Source organism: Cynocephalus volans, chromosome 3, assembly GCF_027409185.1.
Source record: "Cynocephalus volans isolate mCynVol1 chromosome 3, mCynVol1.pri, whole genome shotgun sequence".
NCBI classification, from domain to species: domain Eukaryota; kingdom Metazoa; phylum Chordata; class Mammalia; order Dermoptera; family Cynocephalidae; genus Cynocephalus; species Cynocephalus volans.
Genome location: NC_084462.1, coordinates 56,716,497 through 56,738,707, shown reverse-complemented (window position 1 = coordinate 56,738,707; position 22,211 = coordinate 56,716,497). Strand labels below are relative to the sequence as shown.

Here is a 22,211-nt window from a genome sequence, read left to right as displayed (position 1 = left end):
AATATCGTGGAAGGTGAATAAGAGAATTTTAAGAAGGAAAGGGTGGCCATCAGTGAGATCAAGTTAGAAGAGGTTTAAAAAGAGAACACTAATATATGTGGTTATAGTTCATAAGGTGGTTTTTTTTTTTGGTGGCTGGCTGGTATGGGGATCTGAACCCTTGACCTTGGTGTTATCAACACCATGCTCTAATCAACTGAGCTAACCAGCCAGCCCCTACATTTCATAATTTTTAAAAGGTAAAGAGAGAATGAGGCCACTGCCATCAGCAATGAGAAGGGCACTGGTGACCTTTATAAGAGCACTGTTTGCTGATGCCCGAAATGGCTCTAACAGGGGACACAATCTTTCATTCTGCAATAAGAAACAAAAAGCTTAATATTAAAATGCCTCCTTAAATTAAAACAACAATAACAAACTTGTTTTCTCTAAAGTGTAATGAATTGCAAAATTTTAGAACTGGGGGCTGGCTGGTTAGCGCAGTTGGTTAGAGAACAGCTTTATAACACCAAGGTCATGGGTTTGGACCCCCGTACCGGCCAGCCACCAAAAAAAAATAATTGGAGAGGTGCTTGCTGATCATCTAATCCAACTTATGGTTGAGGAAACTCTGGTACAGAGCAGTTTAGTGACTTTTCCAAGGAAGACCCAGACCAGGCCCAGAGCTAGTACAGAGTCCAGGCCACAAAGTATCAGAAGCCCCTATGGGAAGCCCCACTGAGCTTTCACTGATAAAGATAGAAGTGCATGTCGAAAACTACAAGGATATCACATTTGAGAGTACAGGCTTTATTTACAATGACATTCAAACAGGATTTAGCAAAGGATACCTCTTCCCCCTCTTATCTTAGCAGCATGGGCTGTACTTCATAAACAAAAAAGAAATATCCTGGGAGCAGGAAGTGAACTCTCTCCTCAAATATGTTCTCTAAATCCCAACTAAGTTCCATGCTCCGCAGCTCTTAGTGGGGTAGTTGGTGGACACTTTGCTAGCAGCTGGGTGCCAAACACCTGCATCACATTGGAGAATGTGTCCAGGGAAGTTTAGCATTGGCCAGGAAAACATCAGGCTTTCACCTCACTCATGGCCTCCATAAGGCGAGCACTATTTGTGACTGCTGTCGTCAGAAAAATGAACCTGTATCCTAAAGAGTCAAAAGGAGAAGCATAAGTGACTAAGAGCAGATCTTGGGCCCCCAACAGTAACCACATCGAACCCCTTCAGTTCCACAGTTCCTGCTGGATCAGAGCACCAGTTTACAGACACAGAGACATCAGTACCATGCTTTTGGGTACCACAACTTGCTAAGCCTGGTGCAGCTGGGCTTCCTACTATAGCAGCCCACAGCAAGGCTATGGCAAGTGGTACCCAGAGGTCAGGAGAAAAGCGTTCTTGTGCAGGGTGCTTTGGCCCCCAGATCCCATGCAGGCCTGTTCTCGCCTTTCTGTTCTCTCTTACCTTTCTCTCTGCCCAGGAACCGGAGGGCTGAGATCTCAGAGAATGTGCAACCACCCAAGAACACCACCAAAATAAGGCGTAGGGACTCGCTGGAAGCCTTGTCTTCCTTGATCATGTCTGTGAGGATCAGACCAGACTCAACTCGTCACTGACATGCTAGTCCTGGGTGATGCGTCCAGCCCACCTCCCGGTGCTACCCTGCCCCACTTGTCAATGCCACATACCTGTAAATGCAAACTCGCTGCAGTTGAGCAGCCGCACCACCTCATCAAGGCCCTGCCAGCTTCGCCGCTCCAGCACCTGCGAAAGCATAAGCACTGGATTCAAGTCCACAGACAGTATTAGGCTTAGGAAAGGAAGGGTACAGACTGTCACGTTTCTTGATACTTACTCAAGTAGTAAGAAGTTGGGCTAGGTCAGGGACCAAGAGCAAGCCAAGAGTGAAATGTGAATGGGAGCAAGAGTGACCTGTTCTCACCTGCTCAATGATTCGGCAGCTCAGGGGCACATAAGCACCACTGAAGACATAAGCCATGTCTCGGGGCACTTTCAGATCATACTCGCCATCCACACGTGGAATCTAGAGGGCAAAGGGTATGTCAGGCAACTGACAACTAAGCTCTCTAATCCTTTAAAGAGTCAGATAAACATGGCATATCCCAAAGAACAGTTCTTGTATCAACTAAGGAGAACCAGAAATCTGAGAAAAAGCAATCCATAATCAAAAATGACAGTTTCTGTTCTGTACTTGCTGATTCTCTGGAATGAGTTCCCATGCTCCCTGGGAAGGTGCTAGAGGGACAGGTTCTCCTTTCCCAGCCCATCAGTAACATGAGACATGTCGGTCACTGAAGCAGCACTTAAGAGTATTCTCTGGCATTGGCAGGTGCTTGTTTCGTGTTTATTAAATGAATGAATCTTTGTGTCTTGTCTCATTATTAAATTAAGCTCATATTATAAGGCTACCTACCAAATGAAAGGATCTTTATAAAACAAAACTGTGGTTTTTACAGATTCAAAGTACCCCACAAAGGACTGAACCCATGGCCTCCCCTATCCAGCCCTGTTCACATACCAAATTCAGCTTTCTGCTAATGGCACGAAAATTGCTCCTCTTGGCCAGAGAACTGAAGGCATCGGTAATCTTTCCTGGGGAAGAAATCTGTGCTAGGTTTCAACTAAGGTCTACAGATTCATGATGCTGCCACAGGTAACACCATTTAGGACATGACCAATCACATCCAAAGACCACCCTTGAAGCTGTTTACCTATAATCCCCTGAAACTGATAAGACACTCCCCACCCACAGTCCTCCTCCTCCTATGGGGTACCAGCTCTCTACTAAAAACAACCTACAGGGTGACCCTAGTTTATTGGTTAAGGTTGTGGGCTTTGGAGTCAAACTGACCTAACTTTGAACAACTCTGCACTAGTCACTTAACCTCTCTAAGTTTCAATTTCTTCACTTGTAAAATAGGGATAAAAACTTACCTTTTAGAGTCTTTGTCAGAATCAAATGAGAAACTATCTAAAGGGCTTAGCACATGGTAAGTGTTCAATAAATGGAAACTGCTCTTACTGACAGTAAGGAATCACATCCTCCTTCCCCAGCTCATTCTCTCCCCTCCCAGTGTGCTCTGCCTGTTGAGAGAAAAGGGACAACAGTGGGGGGCAGGGGGATGGGGTCACCTGTGCTCCCTGCTCACCTGCAGCCTTGTCGGTTACCAGCTTGCTCACTTTACTCTCCACTGCTGTGAGGGTGTCCCCTGGGGCCTGCTCTGTTAGGAGCCCAGCTCGTCGCAGGTTGGAGAAGGTTAGCAGGTGCTCAGGGCCATAGCTCTAAAGAAAACGCAATTCAGCTATTTACCGAGCATCCGCCAAGGGTCTACTAGCCCTAGTAGGTAATAGGTGAGGGACAGGACTATGCAGTCTCTGCCCTGAAGGAACTCACACTTTGCTGCATGAAAGATTTTCACATTAGAAATAACCAAACACCAAACAAGAATAAAAAGTAGCATGAAAGTATTAACAAACAGAGAAAGCTATGGATGTTAAGGATTGTGGAGAAGACAACATGGATGAAGACTTGATACCAAGACCCAAGAAAGACCAGGAAAGAAAGCTGAATCAATGTTTCACAAGGTGCTAAAATGAGGGAGATTCCCAGGGGTAAGAACTCATCTGTGGGTTTAACAGCTGAATTGTTTAAACTCTCTGGGCACTGGCTGTCAACCAGGAGGGATATGGGTGAAAAGGGCAGTGGGCAGAGTGGTGGGCTGAGAGGTGCCTGCTTCCCCCTAGAACCTCTAAGAGGGAGGCTAGAATGAACATAGGATGGTGATGGGGACAGCAAAGGTGCCATTTCTTCTTTTCCCTCTTTCAGAAATACCCACCGACTGCCATCCACCAAGTTTCCTCAAGAATACATTCTGTAGGCCTTACCTGCAGATACTGTGTTTTCAGAGATCGGTAATCCTTGGGGATCAAACCTGAGGGTGAGGAAAATAAGATGGGTGCATATAAAGAGGCCAGCTGAGGTGCCCTAAAAGGCACCGCCAAACCAACCAAGTAACCAACACCTTCACCAGGAGGAAGGAGTCAGTAAATGATGTTAACCTTAGTATATAGTTGATTCTAAACTGACTCCTAAATTTAAGTTTGTTTATTGAAAGATAAAGCCTGGGTCTGAGAGTTCCCAGGAAGAGCTCTGAACCACAAAGGTGCTGAAGAAGGGACACTGGAACTAATGCTAATCGTGGTCAGGGATAGGGAGGACATGGCAGGAGAAGGGACTTGTGCATTTCTTTCTGGCTAAGGGGCGGTTCTACTTGGAACTGCTTTACAGCTACTGAGAAATAGGAAAAGTGTTGAAATGAGTTCCAGAAGTGCTGTCTTAAATGTTGTTTCCACAGAGGTAAGAATAAATGGGCTTCCAACCACAATAAAGGAGATTTAGAATAAGCAAAACACTTCTTTGGGTAGAAAGCAACCTTAAAGAATATTCACCAACTGGATGACTTCAATAGTAAAAACAAGTTGCCATAGAAGGTTGCAGAATCTGGACTTTTAGAAATGTTTATGAAATTAGTTGGCTATCCCTTTCTCCTAGAGTGTATCTTTTTTTTTTTAATGAAACATTATTAATTATACATATTTGTGGGATACAGAATTGAATATCAATACCTGTATACAATACATGATGATCAAATCAGGGTAATTAATATATTCACCTTTACAAAACGTAACCTGGAATGCATCTTTAACATGAAACCTTGCTGAAGGTAGGAGGTCAGATGGAATGATGAGAGAAATGCCACTTGGCTCTACACCTCTGCAGTCCTAAGATATGATAGGCCAATTCTAGGGTGGCCTGAACACACACACATACACACACACACTCTCTCTCTCTCTCTCTCTCTCTCTCCTGGAAAGATCGTATTATCTTTTAATTATATTTTTCCAAGAATCTGGGCCGGCCTGTGGCTCACTTGGGAGAGTGCAGTGCTGATAACACCAAGGCCATGGGTTCGGATCCTATATAGGGATGGCCGGTTTGCTCACTGGCTGAGAGTGGTGCTGACCACACCAAGTCCAGGGTTAAGATCCCCTTACCGGTCATCTTTTTAAAGAAAAAAAAGACCAAGAATTTTTTTTTTTTTTTGGTGCTTTCTCTGAGGTTTTTTCCAAGAGTTTTTTGAAGTACCCTGGTCTTAGTCTTTGCTTTTCAAAATCACTTTTTCTGTCCCTAAGGCATAGTTGCTCAATCTGGCATTTTATCGTAGGTCTTTTGGGCTCACCATTCTCAGTGATGGACAAAAGGCACATGAGGCGAAGGCTTTCTATAGGTGACACCTGCACAGGAAGAAAGAGTCAAGGAGAAGTTCTTCTATTCCTTCTACTTGAGGTCGACCCCACCTCTAGACACCCTTCCCAGCCTCCCCACCCTCCACCTGCTCACCTGCCGGTCTATGTGCTCTTCAATGTAGCTGGTGCTCTCCCGGATGTTGAATCCCTCTAGCAGTGCTGTGAGTAATCAGAGAAGAGCCTGTTACTGGGGAGCAGCTCAGCTGCTGCCATCCATGCTAACAGGCATCTGTCTCCCCATCTCTTTCTCCATCCTTGGGGTGGGTTAACAGACCCCCAGGACTTCTAGCAGGAACCAGCATTCCACACAGCCGGTGTCAGCTGGAAAGAGCCAAAGAGCATCTTTTACGGGTGGCACAGGCATTGGGAACCAGGGAAGTAAAAGCACGAGATGTAGCCTAGGCTGCTGCCATTACCATGCTCAGTCTTGATTAGCTCCTGGAAATCCTGCTTGGTTTTCTTCTTCATGATGGATTCACATGCCCCAATATCTGTAAATTGGATACAAAGCTGATATATTCCTGGTTCTACCAGGATGTCCTTTTATTGTCCAGAAGAATAAAAACCTCTTAAGGCAAAATCCAGAAGTACTTCTTCCCACTTTAGACCAAAAAAAGACCATTATTTGCCAGATGAACAGAGATCTCCTCTTTGTAGGCAACGGTCCTCGGTAGCATCCCCCCGGAGGGAAGCAGAATCAGTTCCCCTCACACCCCTCAAGCTGACACCTACGGAGACTCAGCAGGCGGTGCTCCTGTTTCAGTCCCTTGAGCTCCTGGGACACGAAGTTCTTCATCTGCTTGATGTCCATGCCTCTCCGGCGCTGTGGGGAAGTCCCCATAAGGTCAGCGCCCCCAGCCCTGACCTCAGACATGAGAAACCACTACCGTCCCTCAGTTGCCACCACTCATGAGAAGACAAGGGGCCTATTATTACATTAGAAGGGGAGGCAAAGGGCAGCAGCCTTGGGAAGCCACTGGGGAAACAAAACGAAGTACCAGGGCTTAGAGCCTCACATCATACTGGGCCTGCAAGTTCCGGGCTTTCTGGCTCAAGAAGCCAAAGACATTGGAGAAGTGCTCATTACGAATCTCATTAAACACCTGTGAGGGGAACAAGACAGGAACAACTTACTATGTCAGAACAATAACTCATTCCTTCCTACCTCATCACTATAATGACAGTACAGGAGGAGTGTGCAGCTGTTCTAGTAGAAGTGCAAAGTGAGCCGAGCTGGTGTCAGTAAGCCAACGTCAAGAACCTGGTATGTGCTCCAGGCTATGCTCTAACTGTGGAGCTCTAACTATGCTCTAACTGTGCTCTAACCATCTCTCCTGTGGAATCAGCCTGCCCTCCCAGAGCTGGGGCCTAGAACCCAGTGTAAGCAGTGGCCCCGGATAAACCCACTGCTGCTGCCCACACTCTCACCTTGTCCTCAGCATTGAGTAGCACCTTCAGGCTCTTGTCACAGGATGTGACTTCTGGGCCAAAGTCGACACTCCCTTTGAGAGCAGAAGGGACAGCTATTAGGATCTCCAATGAGGCTTTCTCCTACCCTTTCCTGAAATGCTAGTAAAGATCCCCCAAACTAATTGGGAGCCAGCAGTTCACTCAGAGTCCAGGTCTCTCCCACAAGCCCTGCCCCACTGTGGAAGGCACCAGAGGCCGACGTCCACTTCCATCTTACCGAGATGCAGAGGACCACGGCACTTACCACACTTGATGCGGAAGGTGTCGTCTACCAGGCCCTCGTAAACCACTTGGGAGCAGAGTGCCGTCACAAAGTCCATGTCTGAAACCGAGATCACTGACCATGAAGGTTCTCCCTGACCCAGCCTTCTATCCAGTTTGCTCAATATCGGCTCAAGTACTTCCCATAGGGCCCCAGTACCCATGCTCCCAGTCAACATTGGGATTCACAGCCCTAACTTTAGGATCCTAATGCTGCCACCACACTTTCCATATTCTTGTCTTTTAGCGTCCAAAGATGAGGGAAGTGCTAGACATAATTTACCTCTGTCCAAGAGAAAGATGTGTCCAATCTCTGGCCTTCGGCCCTTGGTTTCACCATCTTCCTCCTCCTCCAGTTTCCTCCACAACTCATATGACATCTGCCAAGGCCCAAGACACTCTCAATCTGGTGTCCAGGTCCCTACTGCAGCCCCATACCTACAGAAGCCAACCCCTTCCATGTGCTACTTCTCCTTGCCCCAGGAAGGGAGCTAATGATGAACAATATGAACCTTTTCTATTCCAATCGGTCCCTATCTCTCCCTACCCCTCCCCACATCAGTATTACCCTGCCCCCCCAAAAAAATAAAAAGAGATTTAGGAATGCTACCCTGGAGGCCCTGGCTCTTGCCTCTCTGTTAGCCACACAAGCTCTCCTCTCTGAGGAACTATTCTGTAACAATAGAAGCAAGGTAAAGATAGAGCTCACATCACAGATGCCCGTGGATAGTCCTAGGTAGGCATAAAACAGAGGAAACGGGATATAAGGACAACAGTACTCTTACCTTGGCACATCTGCCAATTCCATAGCAGTTGAGAAAAGGTCCATAGAGAGTGCTGAGAAGGTGTAAGGCCTGAGCCACAGTGTTGATCCAACGCTGATCTCCTTCCTACCAGGACCATGTGGGCCACAAAGATACAGCTCAGCCCAACAGGCCACCTGGAGAGTGGCTAGCCCTAGAAGCCCTGGAGCAGGATGGCAGGGTCTGGGGAATGCTCAAAAGAGTACATTCTGATTGGCCCTGAAGGAAGTCCTGTAGCCCTCAATCACCAAATCACTATACTTGTAATAAACTATGAGTTGGACAAAGGTTAAATCAATATTTTTAGCCCACCGGACCCCATGTTCAACCCCATCCCTCAACACCAAGACTCAAGGGGCCTGCCTTTACCAGGAAGTAGTCCCTGAAAAATTCTGGCAGTTCCATGCTCAGCAGATCCACATCAAGAGGCAGCAAAGAGAAGGCCCATTCATCGCAGCTCACATCTGTGGGGACAGAGAGCATCAGCCTCCCTGCAGAAGGTGCTCGGCTCCATGTCAAGAGGAAAGGAGTGCCACAGTCATGCAACAAATACTTGAGTGCCTGCCACACGTCAGGTACTTCATTTAGCACTAGAGATTCAAAGAACAAGACACAGTCTTTGCCCTTAAGGAGCTTGCAGACTGCTAATAAAAGGAGACATGTAGACAGCATACTGTAATACAATGTGATAAGTGGTGCATTTTTTACTAAAGTTCTGACCAAAAGTACTAAGAAAAAATTGATTCACTCATTTGTTTTTTTTTTTTTTTGTCTTTGTCGTGACCGGCACTCAGCCAGTGAGTGCACCGGCCAGTCCTATATAGGATCCGAACCTGCGGCGGGAGCGCCGTACTCTCCCGAGTGCGCCACGGGCTTGGCCCAGATTCACTCATTTGTTATTCAACAAATATTTACTGAAAGCTGCCTACATGCAGGACTATGCCAAGCACTAGGGAAACAGCGGTGAGCAAAATTAACACACTCCCAATCTTCTGCAGTTTATGATCTAGTGAGGGAGTGACCAAATTATGACACAAGCTATTTAATTACAGTCGTGCTCCAAAGAAGTAAAACAGCAAGCCATGAGCACAAATATTGGGGGTATAGGAAAGACTTCCCTAAAGAAGTGACATTTAAGCTTAGAATATGAGTAAGATTTGGGCAGGCAAAAAGTTGTAGGGTGAACCTTCTAGGCAGCAGGAAAAGCATGTGCAAAGTCTCTATGGCTGGAGGGCAGTGAGTCAGGAGAAAGGAGCAGCACATAATGAGGCTAGAGGGACAGGAAGAGGCCTGATTGTACAAGACATAGAGGCATGTTGAGGATTCAGGGCTTTATACTGAGCCGCTGCAGGGTTTTCAGCAGGGAGTACTGTGGTCAGGTTTGGGTTCCATGGAGAATGGAGTGAGGAATATACAGAAGAAGAGGAGTCCAATTTTTCCTTGTGGGAGTCTTGGAGGTGAGAATAGATTAGTTGGTCATCTCCAACTATAAGCCCTGGCATCCCTTTAGTGTTTTAATCTGGGGTCCTACTCCCATTCCATTCTCGGGAACCCCTCCTCCTGCTAAACCAACAAGACTAAGACTAGGAAAAGAAGGAGCTGGAGGTAGAAGGCAATGATTTCTTTCTTCCACATGTTCTCTCTCCCTTTCCATTCACACTCATCTCCTCTCACCTCCATAGATTCCCTCTTCCTCAAGCACCATCTCACATGCATAAAACTGAAAAAGAAAAGGAAGTTGATTAGTAACCACCTTGTTCTCTGTTCTTTCCATTTCTCTGTTCTTTCCATTCCTCTATGGCCACTGATGAGGAAAATAATTACTGAACCCAGTGAAAACAGAGAAGAGAACCCAGACTCTTATATCTAGAAAGGACCACTGGAATCATCTAGCCCAACACTCCATTTCATTTTCATCCACTTTACTTATGTATTAAGTCAATTGATTATCTCCTTGAGAGATTGGAAAAGCTTTACAAAGGAGAAGGTATTTCAGCTGTCTTTGAAGGGTAAATCATGCAGGAAAAGGATGAAATATTTGGAAGTAGGGAGGAAGAACGCTGAGGACACTCACATCTGATAATGATGATGACACTAATAATTGCTAATGCATATGAAGAACTTAACATGTACTAGGCACTGTTGTTATTGTTTTACAAGGATCACCTGTCTTCATCCTCACAAGAACTCTCTGTGGTGTAGATTAATGCTATTATTATTAGTGCTCCTTATTTTACTCTTATGCAAAAGAATCTTATTCATCCCTCATTCATTTCCACCAATAAAACTGAAATGTACAGGCCTGCTTTTAACTTTTAATGTTAACTAATGGAATTCTAGAGCCCAATCTTCATAATAAAGGGAGTTTCAGGAAAAGATAGAGATGCCCCTCTTCCCTACAGCTACTGAGCGAGAGATCTTCCTGTGACATAGAATTAGGTCAAAAAATTTGATTAAACAGGGTGGTAAATGGAGAACATTCATAAAATACCAATTTTGTTTTTCTGTGTAATATGGAGACTTGTAGAATTATTCAAAACTGTTACCAACTTGTTCTATTCCCCGCTAATAAAAATCTATCCTTGAAATAATTTGAAAAAAAGGGTTTTGTAAGAGTCCAAAAACTAGAAATTATTGCCACGGCTCCTTTAATAACATTTAAAAGTAACCTATAAGTCTGATGCTTGTCTTAATAATTTCTTGCCCTGGTAATAAGGTTACGCTTCATATATGTGAATTCCTAAACAAGATAAATATTTGTAAGATTGTGCTATCAATCTTCAAATGACCTTCAGAGGAAGATAACTGGCTCTTTCCTCTTATTCCTTTTACATGATGAGAAAACAACATAAGCCTATGATTCCACTAGTTCTCTTATTTTAACAGGGACTGAAAGTCATCTCATTTAAGTTAAAAGCTGTCAACTTTTAACTTTTAAATGGAGTATTATCAACTCCATTTTCCAAATGAGAAAACTGAGACACAGAGTAGGTAAGTACCTTACCCAAGATCATACAAGTAGTAGGTGCTAAAGCAAGGATTCACACCCAGACAGCCTGGCTTCAGTCTTTAGTCTTAGCTCCTGCTTCTAATTTCTCTAGAATTTTCTTACAAAAATTGAAAAGGAATAAATCCCTGTCCTTTCAATTTTAGTTTCTACCTGTTCTAAGTGTGGCATGCACTACTTGGTGTAGCTCTGTGGGCATCCAGCTGGCAACATAAAGGCCTCGAATGTCATCCTTTCCAATCACTGAGATTGAGGGTACATGGGGCTGATGTGGCGGTGAGAGGAGAGCTCAATGGAATCAAGAGAACTAGCTACCATGATGGGTCTCCAGATACTGCCATTATTGAGGTAAAGATGCGAGAGACCTAGCCTAGCCTGCCTACGCTGACTCACTGTCTCGAGTATGGGCTTCAGGCGCCACAGCCGCTCAAAGCTGCGGTGGAGTGAAATGGTGTTTAATATTCCTTTCCTGTGTAAGGAAAGGTTTTTCCATGTCCGGTGGTATGGTTCTAGCAATCCAGCGGCAGCCCAGCCACATCCTTTGGATGAGCACATAGAAGGTAGGGGGAGTCATAATTTATTGTATTTCTTATTAAAGGGACAAAGGGAGAAAGTCAATGAGTACTGGCCAGCCGCACCAAAAAAAAAAAAAAAAAAAAGTCAGTGAAAAGCCATAACATAAAGCACCACTCCTAGACAGGAATTTCTGTTAGGAGGGACACATAGGAGGTTCTACTTCCACAGTGTGAAGCTTTTCATTTAAAGAAATCTATGTAGAAGCCACCTCTCACAATTCCACAATACTTTTATTTGGGGCAGTTTGATGACAGACCCTCTGCTAAACAATCAAGGCTACATTAATGAAAAGACAGTGACAGGTATCTGGTTCAGTCACGTATAACCTGTTTTAAGGGAGATAGCACTGCTGGGCCCTCACCCCTGCCCAGTCCTCGGTCCTGTTCTATCTTATCCTGTTCCTGCCAGATCCTAACTCACCTTCTGAGGGCTGAAGATCACTTTGTATTTTCGAGTTCGGCCAGCCAATTTGTCAGCATTGACAAGACCTACAGAGAGAAGAAGGAATGGAGCCCAGCAAGCCATGAGCCATCTGTTAGACTAGAAGCAAGGAAGTAGATATCTTCTATAAATGGTATGGCCAACTCCAACAATTCTTTTCTTATTAAAGGGTCCTTATGGCCAAGGCCCTGAGATCTTGCCCACCCTTTCCCAGGTCTTTGTTACACTTAGTACCATGGCACACTCACTGGCAATGTATCGCATATTCTTGATGCGCGGTCTAACTAAGAAGCACAGCCTATAGAGAGAAAAAAAATACACTGAAGAAAAATCATGAAGGATCTTAGAAGAAACTGAAGCAATACCAACTCTTTCACCATTTGCCCTTCTCGACAGGCCCTACAGGTCCCATCATAGCCAGAGCTATGCCAGTTCTCTCAGCCTACCAGATACCAACCACAGAAGACATCTCTCAACACAACAGGTACACTGTGAGGAGCTGGGTGCATTTTTTTTTTTTTTTTTTGTCTTTTTTTGTGACCGGTAAGCGGATTGCAACCCTTGGTGACACCCGCACTGCGCTCAGCACACCGGCCATCCCTATATAGGATCTGAACCCATGGCGGGAGCATTGCTGCGCTCCCAGCGCCGCACTCTCCCGAGTGCGCCACGGGGTCGGCCCAGAGCTGGGTGCATTTATTGGCCCTGTGGTGAACCAGGAGTTCCTGGTCTCAAATAATTTATAATCCAGTGGGCAAAAGAAGATGCATATATGTATGGAGTATATTAACATTAAAGTGATAAAAAACAATACTCCATAAATATACACAATTTTTATTTGTCAATTAAAAATAAAATAAGGGGCTGGCTGGTTAGCTCAGTTGGTTAGAGCATGATGTTGATAACACCAAGGTCAAGGGTTTGGATCCCCTTACCAGCCAGCTGCCCCCCCCAAAAAAAACAGTAATAATAATAAAATAAAATAAAACTTTAAAAAATAAAGTTAAAATTTAGAAAAATATAACACCAAAGTCAAGGGTTCAGATCCCCTCACCAGCGAGCCACCAAAAAAACTAAAACTAAAAATAAATTAAAAATACATGAAAGTAATAGAAAATAATGTTTTTCAAACTCGGGTCCATAAATGTATCCTCCATAGATGCACTTTCCATGTATCCAGGAGAATATTTTCTTCTCAGGGAAAGTATACATTACTTAAGTTTGAGGAATATTTTTTTTAAAAAACACAAAAAACAGGCAGTATATGCCAAGTAAACAGGACAAATGCAGAATGCCACTGAAATCCAGAGGGAAAAAAAATTACCCTGGTCTGGAGGGCATCAGAGAGCTTCATGGAGGGGCGGGGCGGGGCTCTGAAGGGCACGTGCTCTTTACAGGAACAGTGAGGACAGTTGAGAATTCCAGGCAGGGTGAAGGGGGAGCTGGCTGGTTAGGTCAATCGGTTAGAGCTCGATCTTATAACACCAAGATCAAGGGTTCAGTTCCCCATACTGGCACCAAAAAAACCAAAACCAAAACAACAACAACAACAACAAAAAAAACCACAAAAGGGTGAAGGCACAATGCACAGACTGGGAAGCATGTTGAAGCACGTGTCAATAGAGGCTTGAAGGGACACATGAGAGAAAAGGCTGGAAAGGCAGTGTGTGAGGCCACACTGCAGACTGCATTGGAATCCTATGCTGAGCAATTTGGACTATATTCAGTAAGTGATGGGAGGCCTTGAAGGTTCTTGAGAAGAGCGTGATGAAAATAACATTGAAAGATTAATCAATCTGGTTAGAGACAGCAATATGGATCAGGGAGGGAAGAAGACAAAGGTGTGAGAAACTGCAGAAAGGAAGACAAATTAAGAAGCTAAAGGAATAACCTAAGCATTAAATTGCAGAAGTTCAGGGAGGTGAACCATATCACAAAGACCAGTGCCAGATCTCAGCCAAGGACAAATCAAGGCAAATGTGCCCCTAGGGGACCTCCTCCAGCTTAGAGGTAAGACAGACTCTCCCACACACTCACTGTTCATTGGAGCTGAGGGCTGGCTTGTTCTCCACCTTGTACAGCTTGTCTACTTCATGTTGCTACCAAGAGAATCCAACAAGACAATGGACATAAGAGTACTTGAAAAGCACAAAGCATGATACAAAGACAGGGGCTTCTTAAGGGCCTCCTATTTACGCTAATTCTAGGACTCAAACTGATCCCCTGACAACCATCCCACTGAACCTTCCTCGAACTGTCAATAGAAAAACCAAACATAAAGTAATACAAAAACAATACAAACAACAGCATTAATCCTCCTCTGTCCACTCAATTCAGCTACCTTATATTTACCCTATAGGGATAGTCACTTCAGTAATTTGTATTGTTCATCAAAAGAAAAACTGTTCAAAGAGGAAAGGGGGCATGACCCTGCTTCCTGGGAAAACGGACAGTACCTTCAGGATGGAGACATTGGCAATTCGATCCAAAGGGCTCATGAGATCTGCCTCAATGAACAAATCCTTTTTTCCCGGAAGCTGAAGGAGACACAGTATATTGGGTCACTCATAGGTCACACAAGCTCCCACAGCTGAGAATTCATCCAGCCAACCATGTAATAAAAACAGTCTCTGAGTTGGAAGGGTGCTAGACATCATCCAGCCTGGCACCTTATTTATTATCTGTATCCACAGTTGACATTTCTCTGTATATTCACCTATTTTGCCTTCTCATTTTCTGTACTAGTGGAAAGATATTCCACCTTCTTTTTCAGGTTAATTCCTTGGCACTCAACCTTCCAGTTTGTCTGTGACCTTGGTCTACATTGTTGCTCCCCTTCTCCACTACCTCCTCCATTCTGCCTCCCAACAACCCCCGGTCTCCTGATGAACAAAGTCAGACACAACAAAACCCTACCTTGAATCCTGCAGCCCCCTCAACTAACTGCTAAATATCTTTTCAAATAGCACTTTTCTTGTGATTATAAAAATAACTCATGTTCAGTGCGGAAACTTAGAAAACCCAGGACCGTTGTCATCCTATCACCTTTCCACTCATCCACATCACAATCCCTGTCATCTGACTCCTGTATCATCACTCCTGGAAGTTTCCTCTCAAATAGGCCTCAACAATTGGATAGGGTATTGCAGCCATAGATTAAGAGGGCAATCCAGCAAAGGCCAGGGAAAGTGCACAGGCTGAGTGGAAAGGGCAGAACAAGCAATTCAGCTGGCCTGATGCATAAGGTAGGGCAGCAGTTCTAAACTGGGGACAATTTTGGCCCCCAAGAAACATTTGGCAATGTCCAGACACATGTCTGGTTGTCTGACACAGGGTGGGGGGTGTTACCAGTATCTAGTGTGTAGAATCTGACAATTGTGGATAAAATGGATTGGAGACATGAGGCACTGGAGGCAGGGAGTCCACTTAGGGAGTTAATGCAACAGTCCAAGCAGCCTCAGCATGTGGCAATGAATAAGAACCTGATTTAGGCTGGTGGTGGCGTGAACAAAAATAGGTTAAGATTCAGATCCCCGTACCAGCCAGCCACCAGAAAAAAAGAAAAATAGGTTAACAGATATATGGAATATGTAATATAATTTTTAAAAAGTTGAAAGAAATTAACGGTGCTTATATCTGATGGTAGAACTGTGATTTTTTTAATACTTTCCTTTATTTTCTACATTTTGTATAATGTGCAAGTGTTATTTTATAATCATTATAAATAAGTCATGTGTGAGGAAGTATCCACAAGACTCTGCAGCTGGTTAAATATGAAGGGGAAGAAGAGTTAAAGATGATTCTAATGTTTCAAGCATGAATAGTGGTACCCATTAACAAGAATTAAGTTGCAAGTTAGTTTGGAGAGGATATTATTACATGGAGATCCACTTTGGCCATGTCGAGTCACCCTTGTGGGCTCCTCTTCCTCACCTACAACCTATTTACAAGTTTCTATCCTTGGTCTCATCTACTCTCTTTAACGTTGAACTCACCTGAACTAGTGGCCTTAACTAGCACCTCTTTCCAATTCCTTAGACATTTGTTGAGTGTCTTTTATGTGCAAGTCACTGTACTAGCACTACATGGCACATAAAAGAGAAATAAAATATGGTCCCAGATCCCTGAGGTTCTCTGAGGTTCTCCCAAGTCTCCATCTTCATCCCAGCCCTTTGGATGGAACTGCAGCTCTACATTTGTACCTGCTGGATACTAAAAGCTGCATTTCCTACTAGCATCTTAATTTACCACCCCCCGCCCCCAGTGAAATCAATTCCCCCCACCAAACCTGCTACTCTTTCTAATTCTTTTTGTATTTCCATTCAATGTTCATACAACAAATATTTATTAAGCATGTGCTATGTGCTTGACTCTAAGCTAGATACTAATTGAGTACATAGCGTTGAACAAAACAGACAGGTTCCTTCTCTTCAAGGACCTTCCAATCAAATGAGGAATATGGACATTAAACAAATAACTAAGTAATTAAACAAGTAATCCATTACAATCATAGTAGAAGCATTATTCCCCTAATAAACCAGGTTAAAAACCTCAACAGCTGGCTGGTTAGCTCAGTTGGCTATAGTGCAGCCTTGTAACACCAAAGTCAAGGGATGTGGCCAGCCACCAAAAAATCTCAGATTTGCTTCTCCCTCAACTTTTACAACCAACCAATAAGTCGTTGGGTGTCCTTTCACCATGACTTAAAAATCCATCGCTTCCCTTCATTTCCACTGCCACCAATTTTGTGTGGTCTTTATTGCTTCAGTGTGATCTATGGTCTCCTAACTGGCTTTCTCATTGCCCATTTACTCCACCCCACACATCGCTATTAGAATCATCATCAAGTATTGCTTCATGCCACAAACAGAAAAAACAAAATCTTCGGTGGCTGCCTAATGCCTACTGTGTAACTTCTGATGGCTTTCTTCCCTGTGCATGCCTTGTCCTTCTCTGGTTCCTCAACTTTGCTCCTTCTAGTCCATCTGCCCGTAGCATGCTCTCTCATCTCCAAAGAAAATATGTTTATTCTTCAGACTCCATCTCCTTGAAACTCCTAGATAACCCCAACTAAAAATAATTGCTTATTCGAACTCAGGCACCCTAACTATCGCTCATTTACCATCTGATACCCTGTATGTAGTAATTTGTGTTTCATACGGCTCCTACTAGAGTGTAAGACCCCTAATAGCAGAGATGTCTTAACCATCTTTGCATCCCCAGTGATATCTGGCACTAGTGGTGTCTCCCTTGCCTCTATGGGAAAAAGTGATTTCCATTAACTCTCTGTCCAGGTCCCAAGCAGCTCTTACTACTTGGATTTCCTCGCTGAATGCTCCATTTTGGACCTGTCACGGAAGCTCCAAGGACAATACCAAAAGCCAAGAACAAGATCAAAGGAACTCAGCAAGAAAAAAATATACTTCCAATGAGTGCTAAACTGTTGATGCAGTAAAGGCGCCAAGCGTAGCGGGCACCGACCTGCTCCAGCAGATAGATGAGCTGGTCTCGAGCCAGTCTCTTGAGCATGGAGAAGTCAGGCAGCTCAGGAGCGTCCAGCCGATGGGGAAAAGCCATGGCAGCGGTCGCCTGGGCCTCGGGGTGTAAGAAGGGGGAACGCCCTCCGCCCTGAGAAGGTCGGCAGCAGCCCAGGCTAAGAGCAATGTGGGCTATTCTGGACTCCTAGCGCCCCCTGAGGGGCCCTCGCTCCCCAGCCCCACTCAAGGAATGAATGGCCACTTCCCAGCCAGACAGCCGCAGCCTCGGGGGGGCCCTCGTCTCAGGCCTGCAGCCACCGTATCCCGCGACCTGTCTTTCCTTGATCTACTCTGCCCGTCAGCAAGATTTGGGTCTAGACCCGCAGAGATCCGCGGCGTGGAGGGAAAATCCCGCCTCCTGCCAGAGACAAGTGACTTCCTAGGCCTCCCGGAAGTCCCCTTCGCTCTACGAGCGCTTTGCGTACAGGGAAGGGGACGGCGTCCTGAAAGGGACATTTGAAAACCGGAGGCAACGAGATGATTTGCCAGTTTCATTCCTGGCCTGAGGAGAGTTCTCCTCGGATAAAATGATTATACCTTAAACTAATTTTAAGGGTACACCCAAGTCTCTTGACTCAGTAAGTGTTGAGCACTTGCTTGATTTTCAAGAACTTCGTAAAATGGGCGAAACCAGCTCAGAGTGTGGAGGGCACTGATCACAAGGGTCTTAGCAGTCGGTCAAGTCTACTTTATAAATGTAGCCATGAGCAAAGCCATCGGGCTTCACAGTGTCGGGAGGCGAGGCGCGTAGAAACGGGGGTGAGTGGGGTGGAGGGAAGAGGAGTGCATTAGGATTCGGTGGAAGCTAAGTCCTGCCAGCTGTGACCTTCGGATATCGGAGTTTTGATTCATTAATGCCCGTCTTGGGAAAATGGAGAAATAAATTGTGTCATTCATACAATAAAAGTAACCGAATAAAAGAAGCCAAATACGAGAGTACATCTGTATGATGCCATTTATATAAGGTTCTATAACAGGAAAAACTAATCTATGGTGAAAAAATTTTTCAGAAAAGTGATTGATTTGGGGGATGGGAACTGACTGGGAAGAGAAATGAGGGAACTTTCAGGATCTATGGTAATGATCTGTATCTACCTTGTTTTTTTTTTTTTTTTTTTTTAAAAAAAAGCTTATGGAGGGCCGGCCTGTGGCTCACTTGGGAGAGCGTGGTGCTGACACCAAGTCAAGGGTTATGATCCCCTCACCGGTCATCTTTAAAAAAAAAAAGCTCATGGAGATATAATGGATGGAACAGGCTGGCAATACCTGAACTCTCTTATCAATCATAACATCATATGCTTTCCTGGAGAGATGCATAGGAGATATATAGGGCATCACCCATTGCCAAAAATGGAAACTAATCAAGGCTAAAAATCTAACTACCAGTTTATAGTATATATAGAGATTAGCAGGAACATTAGTAGGATGTTAACACATTATAGGGATGAAATCAACCATATCCAAAATGTGGGAAATATGGGACAAATGACCTGTCTTCTTCAAAAAATAAATGGCAATAGGAAAAATGTAAGAGAGGAAACCGGTTTAGAATAAGAGACTTAAGGGACATATCAACAAAATGTAATGTTGAAATGTGTGGACCTTGTTTTAGTAATAATTCAAAGAAATTAACTGTAAAAGTCATTTAAGAAACAATCAGGGCTGGCCGGTTAGCTCAGTTGTTTAGAGCGTCAGATCCCTGTACTGGCCAGCTGCAAAAAAAAAAAAAAAAAAGAAAAGAAAAGAAACAATCAGAGACCACTATAAGGATGTTAGCTGATATTAAGGAATTACTAAAACGGGCCGAGCCCGTGGCGCACTTGGTAGAGTGCTGCGCTGGGAGCGCGGCGACGCTCCCGCCGCGGGTTCGGATCCTATATAGGACTGACCGGTGCACTCACTGGCTGAGTGCCGGTCACGAAAAAACGACAAAAAAAAAAAAGGAATTACTAAAACTTATTAAGTATAATAGTGACTTGTATATCTACCTTAAAAAGGAGTCCTTATCTCTTTGAGATACATACTGAAGTACTTACAGATGAAATAATGTGATATCGGATTTGCTTTAAGATAATGTAGGGGGAGATGTGGGGCAAGTACATGGGTAATACATGAAAAAAGGTTGGTCATTTGTTCATTGTTAAAGCTGGATGATGGGGGGGCCGGCCCGTGGCTCACTCGGGAGAGTGCGGTGCTGATAACACCAAGGCCCCGGGTTCGGATCCCATATACGGATGGCAGGTTCGCTCACTGGTTGAGCGTGGTGCTGACAACACCAAGTCAAGGGTTAAGATCCCCTTACCGGTCATCTTAAAAAAAAAAAAAAAAAGCTGGATGATGGGTACACAGGGGTTCGATGCATTATAATATTGTCTCTACCTTTCTGTTTGAAAAGTTCTAGAACACAAAGTTAAGCAAAAAACAAAAAACAGGGCTGACCCACGGTTCACTTGGAGAGTGTGGTGCTGATAACACCAAGGCCATGGGTTCAGATCCTTATATAGGGATGGCCAGTTCGCTTTCGCTCACTTGGGAGAGCATGGTGCTGACACGACCAAGTCGAAGGTTAAGATCCCCTTACCGTCATTTTTAAAAACAAAAAACCCCCCAAAAAACCCTGGACTTCAAGAACTCATCCAGTATCTTATGCTGAGCCTATATCCCCCTAACTCCTTCCCCCTTAGTTAGATCAAATCTCGGCTACACTGAGAGGTGAATGCTACCCTGAGATGGTAGATTTCACTCTCCCTACCTCTTAAATCAGATGAGTGAAGCATATACCTTCCAGGATGCAGGGACCTAAGTCCCTTCTGTTGTACACTTTGCCAGCCTCTTGAGCTTGGCCCCAAGGCTGCTTTGAGTTGCCCATACCACTTGCAGCCATTCTCTCTCCAGCTTGGGCAACACCTTGTCATCTGTTGCCTCTTCTACCAGACACTGCACCTGTGCTCTAAAGTGCAGTTCCATCTCACCAGTGCAGTGTTGATGTTCTTCATCATGAAACACAACTGCCTAGGAACAGGGACCTATGGAGTCCTATGACCCCAGCTGGATGAGTCCCCCATCCCACATTCCAGCCTCCCAGCCTGGGCTCAGGGGCAGTTTCCTGCAACAACTGAAGTGCCAGTGGGTTAGGATCTGCAACACATTGACAGGACAGAGCAGAAACAGGTCGGCCTGGAGGATACTTATGTGCCTTGACTGAGGTCTGGATGGGTAGGCTGGCGAAGGTAAAAGGCAGGGCTTTCTACCATCATGGACTGGCTGACTAGTATGAGGTTTCACAACCATTTCTTCATTCACTCAACTAGTACTGAGATCTATCATATTAGGATCTGAGACTACAGTAATGAACAGGTAGGTCTCCTAACCTCATGGTGTCTACATCCTAAAAGGGGTAAGATGGATGACAAACAATACAGTAGTAATTTCAGACAATGAAAAACATTGAAGTGTGTGGTGATAGTGAGAACATGAAGGGAACTGCTTTAGATGGGGTGATTAGGGAAAGCCTAAGGAAGTGACGTCTGATTTGAGACCTGAATGATAGGGAGACAGACACGTGAAATCTAGGGGGAAGAACAAATAAGTGCAAAAGCCTTAGATAGGACTACTACAGGAATGGAAAAGGCTGCAGACTGGCATTTGCCAGGATGGAAAAAAAGTTGATTTTGTCACCAGCTTTTACTATAAACTACATGGCAGTGAAAGCAAGGGCAATATCTGCCCACTGCTTATTACCAGTATCTGGATTCTAGAACTTTGATTGGCATGTGATGGGCTTTGTTGATTATACTGACGAAAAAATGCTCAGGTAGGGGCCAACCCGTGGCTCACTGGGGAGAGTGCGGTGCTGATAACACCAAGGCCACGGGTTCGGATCCTATATAGGGATGGCCGGTTAACTCACTGGTTGAGCGTGGTGCGGACAACACCAAGCCAAGGGTTAAGATCCCCTTATTGGTCATCTTTTTTTTTTTTTGACCAGCAAGGGGATCACAACCTTTGGCTTGGTGTCGTCTGGACCACGCTCAGCCAGTGAGTGCACTGGCCGTCCCCATACAGGATCCGAACCCACGGCCTTGGCGCTACCAGCACCGCACTCTCCCGAGTGAGCCACGGGGCTGGCCCTACCGGTCATCTTTAAAAAAAAAAAAAAAAAAAAGAATGCTCAAGTTGACGGTAATCAATACTATTGTAATTGCTATTAATGACAATTGAGACATGGCTGAAAATTGTCATTGGATTCCTGTTGCTTGCATATCTCTATTTATAACCAGAGATTCTGGTTATAATCATTTCTAAAAGAATCAGTAAATTAACAAAAATTATGTCAGCCAGCACCATATTCCTGGAGTTTTATAAGCCAGGCCATCTTTATTATTATTATTTTTTTATTTTTATTTTTTAAAAGATGACCGGTAAAGGGCTCTTAACCCTTGACTTGGTGTTGTCAGCACCACGCTCACCCAGTGAGCTAACCGGCCATCCCTATATGGGATCCGAACCCGTGGCCTTGGTGTTATCAGCACCACACTCTCCCGAGTGAGCCACAGGCCGGCCCCTACCGGTCATCTTTAAAAAAAAAAAAAAAAAAAAAATCTGGCATAAACTGTACAATTAGATAGAATTCAAGCTTTAGAATGTGGCTGGAGATTATCTGGAGGCCCCTAAATCCTTTGCCTTTAAATTTTCTGCCAAATTCCCACTCCCCAATATCTTTCAAATCCCTAGCAACTAAGAGAAAGACATCCAGTTTTTGGTTGTCAAAACCCCTCACTGAGCAAGGTGCT

At 44.5% G+C, this 22,211-nt stretch overlaps 1 protein-coding gene across 2 annotated transcripts; it reads right to left on the bottom strand.

Moving 5' to 3' along the window:
- Window positions 1-768: 768 nt before the first annotated feature.
- Window positions 769-17,793, bottom strand: VPS33B (VPS33B late endosome and lysosome associated). 2 transcript variants are annotated; one of them, XM_063089322.1, is made up of 23 exons: window positions 17,363-17,793; window positions 14,338-14,418; window positions 13,919-13,980; window positions 12,130-12,179; window positions 11,861-11,928; window positions 9,532-9,577; window positions 8,227-8,321; window positions 7,840-7,944; window positions 7,338-7,434; window positions 7,038-7,115; window positions 6,752-6,825; window positions 6,340-6,426; window positions 6,056-6,146; window positions 5,740-5,814; window positions 5,418-5,482; window positions 5,257-5,311; window positions 3,902-3,948; window positions 3,166-3,298; window positions 2,535-2,608; window positions 1,938-2,039; window positions 1,684-1,759; window positions 1,460-1,576; window positions 769-1,145 (listed from the first exon to the last, which is right to left on the bottom strand). In XM_063089322.1, exons 1-23 carry the CDS (start codon window positions 17,456-17,458, stop codon window positions 1,066-1,068), a joined length of 1,854 nt encoding a protein of 617 aa, XP_062945392.1. In that variant the 5' UTR covers window positions 17,459-17,793; the 3' UTR covers window positions 769-1,065. The 2 variants fall into 2 exon arrangements, with proteins under 2 accessions (XP_062945392.1, XP_062945394.1); XM_063089324.1 differs by having other exon boundaries at window positions 17,690-17,793.
- Between the last annotated feature and the right edge of the window lie 4,418 nt (window positions 17,794-22,211).

Excerpts from the sequence above, each read along its gene's own strand:
- VPS33B (XM_063089322.1), bottom strand. The coding sequence starts at position 17,458 with ATGGCTTTTCCCCATCGGCTGGACGCTCCTGAGCTGCCTGACTTCTCC. Across the intron at positions 8,322-9,531 it reads GGAAGAGGGAATCTATGGAG|ATGTGAGCTGCGATGAATGG; the intron begins GTGAGAGGAGAT and ends CTGTCCCCACAG. Across the intron at positions 6,826-7,037 it reads CACCTTCCGCATCAAGTGTG|GGAGTGTCGACTTTGGCCCA; the intron begins GTAAGTGCCGTG and ends CTGCTCTCAAAG.